Source organism: Electrophorus electricus, chromosome 17 (assembly GCF_013358815.1).
Source record: "Electrophorus electricus isolate fEleEle1 chromosome 17, fEleEle1.pri, whole genome shotgun sequence".
In the NCBI taxonomy this organism is placed as follows: Eukaryota; Metazoa; Chordata; class Actinopteri; order Gymnotiformes; family Gymnotidae; genus Electrophorus; species Electrophorus electricus.
Genome location: NC_049551.1, coordinates 9818816 through 9834902, shown reverse-complemented (window position 1 = coordinate 9834902; position 16087 = coordinate 9818816). Strand labels below are relative to the sequence as shown.

At 38.3% G+C, this 16087-nt stretch overlaps 1 protein-coding gene across 1 annotated transcript in view; it reads right to left on the bottom strand.

Moving 5' to 3' along the window:
- The window catches only part of palm2akap2 (PALM2 and AKAP2 fusion), a 73651-nt gene that overhangs the window by 56776 nt on the left and 788 nt on the right, over window positions 1–16087 (bottom strand). The window contains 1 exon segment of the mRNA XM_027010345.2: window positions 10333–10378. Within this exon segment, the coding sequence (XP_026866146.2) occupies window positions 10333–10378 (46 nt within the window).

Genomic DNA, 16087 nt, shown 5'->3' with positions numbered 1-16087 from the left:
GCAAACTTTGTGAAAGCCAAAATTTGTGCTAGTCTCAAAATGTTTGGCTATGACTGTACTGCACCCATTGTTAATAAATCTATATTGAAGTCCTTGTATTTGTAATGATGCTTACATGCCCATTTGATTCAGAAAAAGTATGGTTACATATTTTTTCAGAATTGTAACATAATGCAAACAGAGTTCCACAACCACATGTGAGTAGGAGCCCTTAGCTATCAGCAGAGTAAGTTTGCACATATTTCATAAAGCCATATTAAAATCATACTACCTTTAGGTGAATATGTATTCATTTCTTATAGACTGGATGAAAAGCCATGTTCCTTTAGCATATAAGCGCCATTTTTTCCAACATTTTAAAAGTGAGGTAAACTGGACATACATGCTGTAATTTGAGACTTTGCTGGTGAGTTAGCTGGCACAAGTCATAGCCAGTCCCTGGACAAAAAATGAAAGAGATGTTCTGAAGTTAGTTTGTTTATTAGTTTTCCAGCTTGCTAGTTTTTTAGGTCTAGTAGTGTTTCGTCAACCATAGAGCAAAGCTTCTACCTTTAACCGTGTACTGGTGTATCTGCGTCAAAGGCATAGTGTATTTATATATTTTTTGGAGGTGGGGGGATAATTCCTGCTTACACTACTCAACAGGGTCCCCCCCAAAGTTGAAGCGAAATCTATGCAACTTGATATGAGGTCTGGATGTGTGCGAACTTTCTATTCGCATGAACACATGCAGAGGAAACAAACACTAGTTTATGAGGCAATAAAAAGACCACTTGCATACACATTTGATATCACTGAGAGCTAGGAGGATAATAATCCGATAGTCCTCAAAGGCCTAATGAATTTACAGAGTTTGCATTCAACTCTTCTCAGGTGTCTTTGGATGTCTTCTCAGACACATGCATTTCTATATCAGAAGTTTCATTCTCACTGTCACCCTTAAATCGGTGAAACGAGGTCAGATACATACCCACATGTTTTCATCAGCTCCTTACTCTCTCTTATTTGGTAAGAGTTATCTTCCTATGAGAATCTGCAGTTAATGTCCATGCAAGGATGTGACTAAAGTGATTTTAAAAAACATGAACTGGAAGTATGTAATGGAGCAATGGGAGATGGATGACAGCAGCTCATTTGTGAATGATTTCAGACATGCATGTTAAAAAGGAAAGACATAATAAGCTCAGCTCAGTATCCAACAATAAGACCAATAATAGTTGCTAAACAATATTATTGCAATATTGATTGAGAGCAAAGGAGAATGGGGGGCTACTGTGTTGAATGGCTGTAATGTGCAACAGATTTATCCTCCCCTTTTCCATGGTAAACAGTATTTATGATTCACTTCCTGTTCTCTTAACTGAACAAATTCCAGTAAAGTAGCATGTTGCCGCATATGTAGGCCATTCTGGTTCTTCAGCAATCACTGACAAAGATTCACCGCTGCTTTCCGGGCCTGAACTATGGGCTCCCCTGGGCATTCACACAGAATGTGCACTAATATCAAATCCAGATGTTAGCACAGAGAAACCTGCACCTATAAATGGTCTTTTATGTAGGGTTCTTAGTGAAATGTTACATGAGATAAATGAAGAAAGGCTTTGAGCTTCTGCATAGGACAGTAGATAAAGGATTCTCGGTTTAGAAATGGATTTGAAAGACAACACATGCTACAGAAGGCAGAAGGCCTGCTTTATTTAAGGCAGACTGCTCATGTTAATTATTCACCCGGAACAAGACGTGAAGGACAGAACTCACATAAACGTACACACGTACATACACGTCTTTTGCAAAAGATCGACTATAAATACCATGCCAATATTAGGATTAAGATTTTCTGGGAAGTAGTAATCTGTCTCGAAACTGATTCATCCCTCACAGAGCTTTCTTGGCCTGCTGCAAAGGTTCTCTAAGTGTCCAAGCAGACATGTCTGAAGTCTGTTTAATCCCCTAGTTATAAACCACATCTGATGATTACCAGCTTGGCAGGGATAGAATAAACCCTGGATCGTTGGGATGGCCTTGCTCTTAAACCTGTTCTTAATGTTCCATGGAATCTTTCCAGTGCTTCCTCCAGGAATGAAAAGTGCAAAAAGGCATTGTGTCTAATTTGGTATTGGCCCAATGTGCTTTTATTGTGATCTGTAATCATGCTTTTATTTAGATGTGTTTTTGTTTGTAAGGTGGTAGAAGTTTTTGAGATGCAGCCAAGGAGCAGATACTCCATTAAATCTAGACCATTCTATATTTCCATTGTTTTCCAAATATGCTTATAATTTTATACTAATGTCCAGTACACTTCATTCTGAGAACCAAGACTGTTTAAATCAGAACAACACTACTAGTATCCTTCAGTGGCCTATCTAGTTAGTTTTCTCAGAGGCTATAATTATCTCGACAGCCCATTTTACATCATGTGTTTGGTAAATAGCTCCAGGTTTCTTGCCAAGCATGCCGACACATTCCGAAGCTTGGATGAAAATACAAACCAAGCCAGGAGCATCTCTGCATGTCAAGTATGCATGACACTTTCTTCATCATGGACACTGTTGCTATGACCAACAGCCTATGAAATACTAAAGTCTAAAGATGATGTCATAGGCGAGTTAGCCATGTCTAATTTAGAGGTCAAATTCTACATCTGAAAGGAACTTGGGAGGGTATAGGCATATAAGAACGTAATATTTAAATCATATTATCTGAACATGTTTAAATCATATTAGCTGAACAAGGAATGAGATCTACACAAAGAGTGTTTGCTTCTGTGATCAAACTGAAAATATCTGCCTTGCATTTTTTTTTGCCAGCAACAACAAGGGCAAGCACTAGAAATGAGTCTCTTTTGAGAGTACTGTTTGCATACAGGAGTGAGAGAATAAGAGAGTGAGAGAGAATATATTGTTAAAATATTAGATTTGAAATCCTAATCTGCATAATCCCATTGAGGATGACAACCTATCTGAACCCACTTTGTGCAGCTATGAACCTTGGCCAGGGGCTATGACTTCCAATATTATCTCACTTGTTTTCTTGCCAGCAATCTGTAGAAACTATGTTCTCCTTGGAGAACTGAAACTTTCCCCATTGTGATCACAAAACTGGAAGGCACTGGTGCAGGCTTAGTGTGGCTGAGTCTAATCCACAGAATAGCAAAGGCATAAACACTATGTTCAGTCCAGAGGCAGCTGCAGTCTGCCAGCATGCCACTGATTCAGTACAGCCTCTCTCAGGGACTCAAAACCATTTGCAATGTGTTTAACACCACACTTGAAACCTAGCGACTCGGGCCTGGCCCATGTGTTGTAGCAGACGGCGGTCACACTGTAGCTGAAAGATATGGGTACAGTGTAACGTTCCATTAAGTGGGAACTGACTTTTGTGATGTGTCATTGTTAACTCCCACACTGTGACGCCTCCACTGGCAACTATGCTGACATTCCTGATGACTGTTTAAGCCCTCCTGTCCTGATGAAAACTACTTGATAGTTTGACAGGACTACAGGAATGCACATTTAACAGTTTTTAAGATATTTGAGGGTTCTCCAGTTAATATAAAGTTAATTTTACAATAATTTTCACACTTGTCATAATACTATGGCAACTTCTGCTAAACTCTTCATATAGTATACTTTTGAAATACACAATTCAGCACATCACCTTTGGTGCAAAATGCATGTCAAAACACATTCATATTTAATCCAAAAAGTGACTTATGCTGCGATAACTATAACATATGCTTTCTCCCAGAAGACTGCTTTATCATTCAATGTACAATGAATATCAAAACACAAGCAACTCGTAACACTGTAAAAATACATATACTATGTGTTTCCTTTCCTCTATTTTTGTATCCACAAATATTTCAAGTCAGCTAAAGAAACTTGATCTGTTTGCTTCCCGTCACGTTATAACTGAGTATATTAATCTACTGTATACTGTAAATAAATTAATGTTTTACTGTGTCTGAAACCCAGAATAACAATATTTGCTGTATAATGTAAAACAATATATGATAAAGAAACAAATTACAAATGCCACAGTATTCTTTGGGGGGTGTATTTTGCCACAGTACTGTAGTTCAGAAAAAAATATATACAATCAATAACAAATACAGTACTGTAACACCATATCAATATTATAATATTATACATGTTTTCAATAATATGTATAGTAATTCATGCATATTTGTCTACCCATCAGTGTCAGAAATCTACTCTTGGACTGGTCCATCCATCCTGTCCACTGCATTTGATTTTCATTAACATCACACTAAATATATGGTAACAGGCCACAAACAAAATTACAGCCAATGTTTTCAGCAGTACATATACTGCAAGTGGAAAAATCTCTTCAGTGACAACTACATCTATATTTTCCCTATATACATGCACATTTCAATGCAAGTATGACCACTTTTGTATCGATGGTAAACAAGGCTGCAAACAAAAAAAAAAAATCTAAATAAATTGAATAAACATTCTGCTAAAATAATTTGTCGGATTTATATTTAATTTGTCTATCAAAATGCAACATATTTCTATCCACAGTGATCAGAATTTTGGTTGGGTTTTGAACTGATAGTTAACTGTTTCTAAAACTGTATCTAAATATCTGCAAAATTTTCTGTAGTTGTGCAGACCTTTGCTGGTGGTAAACACTGACTGAGAGGTATTCATGAATTTTGGAAGAAGTGGTGACTGAATGCCTTTTTTATCAAAACAATGCAGAAGTATAGTCACTTTCGTTTACATAGTCTATTTATATGGTTAATGTGTTAAGTGTTTTGAAAAAGTGGACATGGTATTGAGACAAGTGTGAAAATGATTCCAAAACATTCTGATGTCCTTTTATGTTTTTATTCAAGCTAGCGTCAGTAACACCTCTACCAGTCTGCAATGACAATCATATCAATGCTAAAGCCAGCACTGGTGAGGATGGCTCCTTATCAGAACAGTCACAAACACTTATCTCAGTAGACAGACTAAAATAAAACTGACATGCCTTTATCAGTGAGCAGTCTGAGAGTGGGAATGGCAGATAAATGTTTGTTATGATCTGTGCTTTGTTAATGCAAGAGTATTTTCATCTAAATATTGATGGTATGTCTCCATAGCATTGTAGCCTCAATAAGACCTTCATAACTTCTGATTTAGTTGATTTAGCTGATTAGAAATTTTTCCAAGCAAAACTTATGGTAATAAATTGTAATGGCAATACAAATATTAAACACAGTTCCTTGGGCATGCTGAATGCACTAACAAGTAGTAGATATCTTTGCTTAGGCCATGATAAATGTCTAAAAGTTATTCAATACTCACATGAACCTTTAATGTAGGTAATGTGCCACTTAACAGTAAACAAACAATTTTTATGTGATTGGAAGAATATTCTGGACACAATTCACTGACATGCAACACACACAAAGTGCCCAAGACAAATCTGTTCATTATGAACTGTCTTGGGAGGCACAGCAGCAAGTGTAGGTGTAAGATTATCTTAGCAATTTTTTTTCAAGATAGAGTAAATTCTAACAAGAACTTGAGCAGCTTGCTTGTACACACCTGGATGTATCTAAAATAGGATTCTGGGGCCCATATAGCTTTGCCTATTCTACAAAATGAGAAGCCAGCATGCCTAGCATCATACTGTGAGCACACCATGTTACCATTATTGCTCATTATTTTTATGATTGTGTTTTTTATGTTGACCTTACTACATTCTCATTATATGTAACAGGTAAATACAAATACACAAAAATAGTCTAATTACAATGAGCAAGAAAATGGTCTCAACATAAGCCATTTTAGATAAACAAAAGGCTGCTGATTAGGACTATAGTGGAAAAATATTAGTGGTTATTCCATGAGCAGTTCCATACTTTGACTACCAAATGAAGGTCTGTTGTGAATTAGACCCATATGGCATGCATTCACCCCCCCAAAAAAGAGAGAGTACCAAATTTGTCCAACATCATTGCAGAATTCTTTACCCAATGGTTCATGTTAAACACAGTGGCTATTGCATTAAAAGGTTCAACAGAGGCAAAGTAATGACTGAAATATATCACACTTTATATCACTTTATAGCATCTTTTTTCAGACTGTTAAGACATGTTTCAGAGTGGTAAGACATGTTCCAGAGGGTTAATGCATGTTCCAGAGGGTTAAGACAAGGTTACAGAGTCTTAAGACGTGTTAAAGAGGGTTATGACATATTTCAGAGGGTTAAGACATGTTCCAGAGAGAAAGCATTTTTCTTAGGCATTCTGGACTTTATTCATATTTTTCATGATTTGAAATATAAAGAATCTTCTCATCTAAGGAAACATATGTGCTATACTTTGAACATCTTATGCATACTTCCATTTTCCTCTTGTGTGAACTGTATCCGTCTTATGTGTGAACTTATTTGTCCTTCATGGTCTGTGCTCTGCACATTTACTATCTCTTTGCTATCTTATTTGCTCATTTCTACGTTGCATCTCAAACCAATTGCATTTATTGAGTATAAACCACAAAATCTGCCATAACCTGGTGCTGTCCAATCATACTGCATACAAGAGGTCCATAACATTTACAAGCTGACTATGTGTATTTCCACTCACATTCTATCAGCTTAACCTATAAAACATCTAATGGCAGGTAGAGCAAGTGTGTTATTTGTATTTTCATTTATTTACAAAAAAACTATAAAATATACTGTGAAATAATGTCATGAACTCAATATTTTCATCTGTAAATGGAAAGATGAATAATATAGTGAACAATTTTTAAAGAATTGCTGTATGGAAACACTTAAGACATAACCAACTTACCACAGTATAAACCCATTGCACTAAGACACTGACTATAGTTTCTTCAGGTATTTGGCCTGTAACCTTGGGGCCTGGAGTTGCTTTGACATCAGTTTCCCATGCCTTTGGCTACTGAGCTACTGAGGGCTGAAGCCACGTGAGGGGAGGTCTTGTGCCTCTGCCGCACCCTGTTCAAATATGCTGAACCTCATCCAAGAGGGCTGAGACAGCTGTTGTTAAATTTAGCTGGTCTGCGATGGCTGCCCTGCCCTTGCTAGCAAGAGCTCCCTGCAAACGGGAAGAGGAGGAGTGGGACATGAGGTTGGGGGGAGGGTCAGGGGCTGCAGGAGAGGGCTGGGCTTGAGCTCCCTTGGAGTCTTTTATGTCCATGTCTGAATAACTCGCTGTGGGTGTGTAGACGTCAGGGAGAAGCCGAACCTCCCAGCCTGGGCCAACACTTACTCTCCTCCACCCAGTCATTTGCAATTAACAACGCATTGGTTTGCCTCTCATTCAAGCTATAGCGAGATTGCCTCACTCACTGGCCAGGGAGGGAAAAACTTAGAGCTGGGTAGGCTCACTCGCACTGTGCCAAAGCTCAGCCTGTGGGCTGAAGAATTGCGGATGAAAGCTAATGACGCCAAGGAAAAGACTGTCTGCAGGCCCCAGACAAAGCCCAATTGTTTATGAAATGTAAATGTCTGCATGCAGCTTTGCTGAGATGTGATAATCGCATGCTAGACAGTATAGTATGATGATATTCAGTCAGTCATTTAATATGGCAAACCAGACATATTGTTTGCCACATTTAGGATTGTCATGTAATGCTAATATCATTAGACAATCAAATATTTCTCATTTGTATTAAGTTAAACACGCCCAGCATGTGTCAGTAATACTGCTATGCTTTAAATACATTAATCCCACAAACTATAATCAGTGCCAAATTAATTGCCCACAAAATACAGACGTGGGTTTGGTTGGCTTCAGATACGCTTCTGCTTTTGGACTGTTGGTCAACTTCAAGCAGCCCACAGCTCTTGCTGTTTTGGAGAGCATGGGAAAAGAAGGAAGCCCAGATGAAATATGTGCTCAGTCTAAAACAGATTCTGCGTTGAGGGAAGGAGAAAACAAGGCATCCACAAACACCAGCTCTTCAGTCAAGAACCTTGTTCTGTCTTACTGGAAGGCTTGATTAAGTCCAAAGCTGCCCTCCCTCTCCACCCCAGTGAGTGGGAAACGGAAATCACTGTGTTTAATTGTCTGTATAAACACAGAGGTGTGAGACGTGTCTGTTTCATGTAGTAAAACTGCAGCCCTAGCTAACTTGTTTATGACAACCTCACTGGCTACCACTGGGAAACATTATATCAGATGGTCAGTCATACTAAGAGCACATGGAAAAAGGCCTTATTGATATATGATGGCTCATCAAGCAAACGGCTGAGCATGATATGAAAAAGACCTGGACCTGTGTGTAAAATCAGAGAGTGTGTTGGATCTGTTTGTAAAATCAGAGTGTATTGGACCTGTGTGTACAATCAGAGAGTGTGTTGGACCTGTGTGTACAGTCAGAAGTGTGTTCCAAATATTTGTAATTCCACTTAATATTTTTTTTTAGTGCCATTAAAAGATTTTCCTCTCAGCCATTGTACATAGATTAAATGAGACAATGTAAAAAATTTGACAATTAATAATGCGTTTTACTACTACCACTTCTACTATTACTACTACTACTACTAGTAGCTAGTACTACTACCACTTCTACTACTACTACTACTACTACTACTAGTTACTACTACTACTACTACTACTAATAAAAGTAATAAATATATAAATTAAAATAATAGCAGTAACTACTAATAAAAAAATTAATAGTAATAAAAATTTGAAAATTAATTTAATCTGACCTAAATCTGTCTCAGAATGAAAAGAAAAGCTAACCTGAATCTTATGTTGGCAAGTTATGAAATGCAAGCAAATTTTTTTTATTAAAAGGTGCTTGATAAATTTCTTGTAAGGGAAAGTTTCATAGCTTTGAAAAACAGGAAAACAGTTCTGCAACTTATTTCATATTGTATCTGTGATCCATGTAAAAGACCTGTAAAAGTTAAGATTATTTTAAAGAAAGTTTTGGCCACATATTCAATCAGACTGTTTTCCAGCTAGCATTAGAATAGTCAGTGCATTCAGGGTTTGTGATGTAATGTAATATGTGATGTAATATCATTAGAAAATAAGTAAGTAGTTAAACAATAAGTAAGTTAAACACACCCAACATGTATCAGTAGTGTCAACATTTGTTAAGTGTCAAAACTTTGCTGTTGCTACCAGTCATAAACCCAAAGTAAGGGAAATTATGCTTCCAGTTTCAGGCTGAGCTATGACCCATGATTTTTTCTGTATGTAGCTTTGTTTGCCTTACTGCTTGGGTATGGATAAACAAAAGTAATATTAAATGTAAAATGAAAATGTATGTAGACACAAAATAATATTATAGCTGAATACTATTGAATGACCTCTAGTAGCCAACATAATTTTTTTTTTCTTTTCCTATTTAAAACATTTATTTCCAAGATACTATTTTAGTATTTCACTTGCACAAAACCATTGCTTTGATGTAAATAATTTCCGAATCCACGTCATTTCCTGGACTTTGTTGATGTTTTGCCAAGTGACTGTTCCCTTCCCTGGCTTAAATGATGAAAATGTTTTTGAGTCCCATTCAAACATCCTTTCTAGAGAGCAGCCTCCTCACTGATGGTTGTAAGTTCTCAAAGCCTAGGCACTTGCATAGACACTGTTAAAAGGCTCTCACTCATTTACAGAGCTAAACACCTCTTCTTGGCTCTTGAGCTACCGGCAGATGCCTTCCTACTTCAGTTTGCCAGACCTAAGCTGTCTCAGTGAAGGACTGTCTATCTTCACACTTAACCTTTAGTATAGCAGTTGTCATCTCAAAGTCATTAGCTTGCTTGCATGCTAACCTTTGCCAAGAAACTTGTGTTCATTATTTAGACCTGAAAGACATTATTATATTATTGTACTGGATACAACAACTTTCTCTATTGTAAATACATCCCTTATTAGACCTGACCATGTCAACATTTGTAACCCCTCTGTTTGACAAATGTATACGTCAGAATTGCAGGGATGCTAGCAATGCTGCCAGAATAGTTCTCCATCTGTTGCTCACTAGTCTAGCGTGCAATGAAGCCCTCTAGCTGTCACTGAAATTAGCCATACTCAACCATGCTAGGCTAAAACTTCTGCATTCCACTTAATGCCATGCTTTATGAATGTTTAGAGCTCAATGTTCTCTCACACCGCCTGCACAAGAATCTGTGTGAAGGCAACGCAGGTGGTGTATGCGCCTACTCCAACAGCCCACCAGTTCTTTTCCTGCTTTTAAAGTCCAGAACAAGAATTCAAAAGAGACTAATCTGTGGTACTCCGTAGCAGATCTTTTCTGGTCTGATCATAGCAGAAAGAAGGGGTTATGGAGAAAGCACAGGAGAGAAACAAAACTATGAACATACCGCCAGAGCCTGAAGCCGTTCCTTGTGTAGCTCAGCCTCAGCCATCCTGGAAAGACAAAGGTAGAGCTCTCAGAAGCGTGAGGCACGCTATCCCAAATGCAAGTGTGTGTGGGATTACAAGAGGAAGGGTGTCGATGGGGGCACACATACAGACACACACATACACACACACACGTGCACACGTCCAGTTCTGAAAGTGTGCTCAGATACAGTCAGACTATGTGCTGAGGGCAAGTTCTTCTCATTCACTGGCCATGTGCCTGCCAGACTGCCTCTCTCTCTCGCTCTCTCCCCCTCTCTCCTCCCACCTCTCTCACAGTCACAGACCATATATGTGCAGCAGCAGAGGCAACAGGGAAGCGGGTGGGAGAGGTGGATTGTGTGAGAGCCCTAGGAGTCACACAAGGCTGCTAGAAGACTGGTGGAACTGTCACTTACGAGGAGGGAAGGACAACAGCATGTCACACCTAGCTCTGACCGCTGCTACTGCTGCACGTGGGAGAGAGAGAGGGAGAGAGAGAGAGAGAGAGAGAGAGAGAGAGAGAGAGAGAGAGAGAGTCTGTTGTGAGGAAAGAGCGAGGTGTGCTTAAATTTGGGATATGTGCTTTCTATTTTGCTCATTATATACTATACCTTACACTTTAATAACTAAGAGTTTAGCAGATTTCTGAGTTTTGGTTTAAAACAAAGAGAATTATTGAGCAAAGATAATAGACAAAATAAATTCCCTGATTTAATATGACTTAGCTCCTATGCAATTATAATTGCTTCAGCTTGCAAAATCAAATGATACTGCATTAAAATTACATAATGGCTCAGCCATCCACTGTCCCGCAAATCTTTATACTGCTAGCACCTTGACTTTCTCAGTCACTGACAATAACTTTTAAACAGCTTCACCATGCTTGCTGAATTCCATTTTTACAGATGTTGCTGAGAAGTTTGGTGGGTGTGAGGGAAGGGGGGTCCGACTGGCTGCCTTGTTCTGTATAGCCCCTGTCCAACTCTCTTTGGCGGAGGGACACAAAAAGTCCTTATATGGTGAAAAGGCTGAGCTAAGCGCAGGCTCAGTCTGGAAGGCCAATGTGTATGAGGAAAACTCAGGGGAATAACTAGAAATGCACTAAATAAAAAAACACTGTAAATGTATATACGGCACAGCAGTTTATTTTATTTTATTTTACTTATTGTGGCATAAAGGGCTAAAGGTTACCTTTTCTAAATGTATTATTCATAGGTCTACACTAGTGTAATAAGTCACCATTCAACAATTTACCCTGTATCTTGAGAATTTTCATTATGATAGACATAACTAGTAGATATTGGACATACATAATCTAATAGAACCAGAAATGGAGGTGAAAATTCTTTTCCCATCAGTGACTGTTAGTGTAGGGCTTCATTCTCTGCAGAAGCCTCTGTAGTATTCTATAGCACCATCACTACCATGTTAATGGCAGCTCAAGCACATAATAACAATGCACTCAATGACAGTACTTAGGCTGGAATATTTATTAGAATGCTGTTATTCAATGGCCTAAAACTACTTCAAATATTATTTCTAGTTTAGCAATACAAAAGTAGTGAACAGCAATACCACGCACTCTCAGAAGAGTTACATTAAACATGGTTTGAGAATTGTTTTAACATTATAAAGTGAACATTTTGCCTGCCCCACTAAGGGTCAACAATTGAAAAATATATTGGACAGTATACTGAGGTCTTAACACCTCTGTGGAAGCCTAGATGATTTAATGGTTCACAAAGATATTAATGAATTGACTTGTTGAGATCAAGCTGACAGGGAGTGAGTAGCACTGAAACCACAAAATGTTCTAAGATGTTTACCATTTAATAATGGAGTATCGACACTATTTGCCTAATCATCACAATTGAGAGGGGATGCTAATAATGAATGGTGCTGTTTTTGGGACATCTCTCCCAGGCAATCTGGCATCAGTCAGGTAGCTTTTGCTGACAGGTGAGTTCCACACAGTGCTGTTGGAATTGATGGCTGGGTCAGCTTTGTGGTCAACTGCTCCATGACATAAGAGCCAACACTATTATTAAACATACAGAGTTCAGTCAAACAATTCTGTCTACTGAGCTGTACTCGTAGCCCAGTGCAGGGAGAGAGAGAGAGAGAGAGAGAGAGAGGAGAGAGAACCGGAGAGAGAGAAGAGACGAGAGAGAGAGGAGAGAGAGAGAGAGAGAGAGAAAGTGATGGCAAGAGAGTGATGGCATGTTGCGAATGTTGCGAATACCAGCCATAAACCTGGCTCTGAAGGCCCTCGCTCATATGTAAGAAATCAGTTGTGGTCCTGTCTCACTGGTGGCTCATAAACTTCAGCAGCAGTCACTGGTGAGCAGAGGAAATTCCTGGTTGTTCGCGTAACAGCTGGAAATAGGCTGAAAGCCACAGAACACAGAGCTAAATGCTACTCTTGCAAACTGCAGTCCTATAGTTAAGAAGGCTCATTAGTCCACCGACCCTACAAAACGGTGGGATAAATCATTCTGCAGGCCCCTGTGTGCAGCATATTTGACTGGTTTGTTTGGCCTGGACAGTGTGGAAACGCCCAAAACATCAGGCTAGCTTGTCAGCACCACAGTCTAACAGACCAAGTGAACATTCATTGTTTAGGTGTTATTTATTGAAAGATGATAGAACTAGAAGTGCACAGTGGAACAAAGGCTATTTTGAATATCTGCCACTGGCATTTAACCCCCTTCTCATAAGCGTAGATCTGAAACTGAAGTCCTCACAGTAATGTTTTCTTTACTTTAAACATGAATGGGAGGAGCTTAAATGACATCCATTGCATGTTTGTATTGGTCAAAACAGACCTAGCCTGTGCCAAACAGATTTACAAATGCAGTTAAACTCAAACAAAGTGCTCGGTTCTCCACATAAGTACTCTGCAGATTGGCATACGGCTAGTGTGGTGCTTGTGAGCCGGCGCTCTGCCCTCATTGGCTGGTTCATTGTTCTGCCTGCCATCCCCTGGTCATGTCATCAGTTGCCATAACAGACAAAAGCAACAGTGTTACTCTGGCATGGTGAACTCACCCCAACAGGCCACCTAATACCTTCCAGATGTTGTAGAAGTCCAAAAATCTGGGAATCAGAGACCAAATAAACACCAGCTGAATTGACCCCAAACTCTCTCTTTTTTTTCTTTAAAGAAAACTCATCCCAGCAAGCAAATGCCTGCACTTCAAAAAGTATGAAACATTGGCATCTTTACGGTTTCACTACCAACGTGTCTTTGTGCCATGCCTGGTGAATGAAGCTGCAGTATGCAGCTGTCTAGGAGGCTGTACTGAAATGTTGATGCGCTTCATCTGTAATAAATGTTTCAGAAAGCTTGTGAAATGAGGTTTGCTTTCTTGTGCTTGGCTTTTTAAAGTTGTCAGATTGATATGATTGCACTCAACCAAGCAAGCCCCTTAAGTGCTATTAAAAATATTAAAATATTGACAGACTGACAGATTGTTGAGAATATGTATTATGTATGTAGTGTGAAGTAATGTGTTAAATGTGTTAACAGATTTTTACCTTTGCCTGTCTAATTGAATTATATATTAAAGGAAAAAAAGGAGTTAATAATTGAAACTTTAACAGTCTTTATTAGAGATTAGATCAAAAGCATTTTTAAAATAGTAGTTGTATGTCTATATGCAGTTTATTAAACTTGTCACAAAAACTGATTCATGGTCAAAAGAAAGCAATCACTGGGCAAACTGTAATAGACAAAGAGATTGCTAGCCCTAGAGTTAAAGCCCGCATTCATAATTTACAGTGCCATGTGTAATCAATACATATCTATTTTATTAATTCTTTAATTCAAGATGGTTCATTGACATTCTCAGTTTATGTGTGGCTTGCTGAAAACAGATTTTCATTCTTCAAACAGTTTGTGGCCAAATGGGGTTACGAGACAGAAGCCATTTGAAGCATGACCCAGGAAATGTGATGCTCATCTGTAGCTCTGGTCTTTTTCTCACGGAGGTTGCTCTACACTTGAGCTCCTTGTGTTTATGGATGGATTTGCTCTGGACCTTGTCAGTGCTCTTGGCTCAGCTGTATGTCTGTAAACACAAAATGTCTGACACTAAGGAATTTCTTACTTAACTCTTTGGTGTATAAAAACTAATATCATTTAATTCAGCCTTCCAACCAAGTAAAATTTGCAATGTCAGAGGTCTAAATGCAAACCTTAAATTTAGGAAAATACTGCTAGATGCAAACAGTAGACATTAATGGCTATTTTAAGACATAGTTCATCTTACATTAATGCCTTAAATCTGTAATTGATGCAATCTAGCTGTATGAACAAGGCATTAGTTATACAACAGCAAACAGGATATGTGACTGGTTTAGAATATCCTGATTTTGGTATCAGATATCTAGTAAATAAAATATTTTAACAACTGCAATTATGTAATGTATATCAATGATTCATTAGAAAGTACTTTTATTTATTTGAGGTATGAATCGTAATAGAATAAATTTGAGCAGTTTAGGGGATTCTCATCTTTTCTTTGTTATGCTATGTTATGGCTCATCATTGCATGACACTGGAAAGAGCACGCTACAGAGCCGTAACCACTAACAACCAACTCCAGCTCATTCTTGTAAATGGTGGCACCTGAGTTTGGCATAATCATGGTACCACCCAGCAGCAGACACATTTCTCATGCTATCAACACAGCCTCGATATCTGAACTGATCTGAAGCTATGGCTCCACCCACTTCCTAGGAAAGCTTTCACTTTCTGCTTAAAATGCTGTTTCAACACTAAATGGGATGTAACTTTTAAATTCTTTATCTAGACCAAAAATTCTAATTCTAAACAGTAACCCATGTTTTTTATTTAAGAGGGATTCATAAATTACTGCAGTGCCATTGAAGCAGCAAGAGGCCATAAGGGATTCTTAAAAGCAGTCATCATCTATGTCGCTCTCCCCTCGGACCCAGCTCAGTCTCTCAGCCCACCTGTTACACACCAGCTGCTTTGCTGTGACAGACAGAACTAATAGAGTTTTGCCTTGGCTTAGTCAAGCAGTATATATTCATGAAAAAATACTTTTTTAAAGTAAGGCATGAAGTTCAGAGAAAAAAGTGACCTCAGTGTAGCAAATTCAGATCACTGCCACAAGAAATATCCCATAAAAAGATACCAGTTGTGGTTAAAAAAATCTATTTGCACAGCTCACAGACTTCAGATAGTTTACCAAACACAGCAGGCTAAGGTTCTTTGCACTTGTTTTGTTAAAGAATCAATAGCTAACAAACCATAAAGTACTCTTCCATGTCCTTTCTAGGCATTTGGCACTTTAGCATAACAGTGTGAAAATATTCTAACCTCAAGCATAGTGTTTGCCTTTAACTCTAAATAGATCTAAAACATTTGTTCAAGACTTGAAACATGCTTTTCCTTTCATTAGATTGACTTCTATGGCTTTTTACATTATATTCTGGGAGAGGAGAAGCACATGTTTCTAGTTTCCATTAGCCATACTCCAATAAAATAATTAATTTCATTGTCAACTGTTCTTGTCTAGTAAATTATTTTTTTTATGGTCAAATCTATTTTCAGATTTCAAATAAGATTACCATAATAACCACAGTATAATTCACTTTGGAATTCTCTAAATGTTTGCTTGCATTTGGAGTATTAGTGTACCAAATTATTCTGTTGGTGGACATTCACTATTAAATGCATTTATGCTAGTTACAGCATTGCTCTGC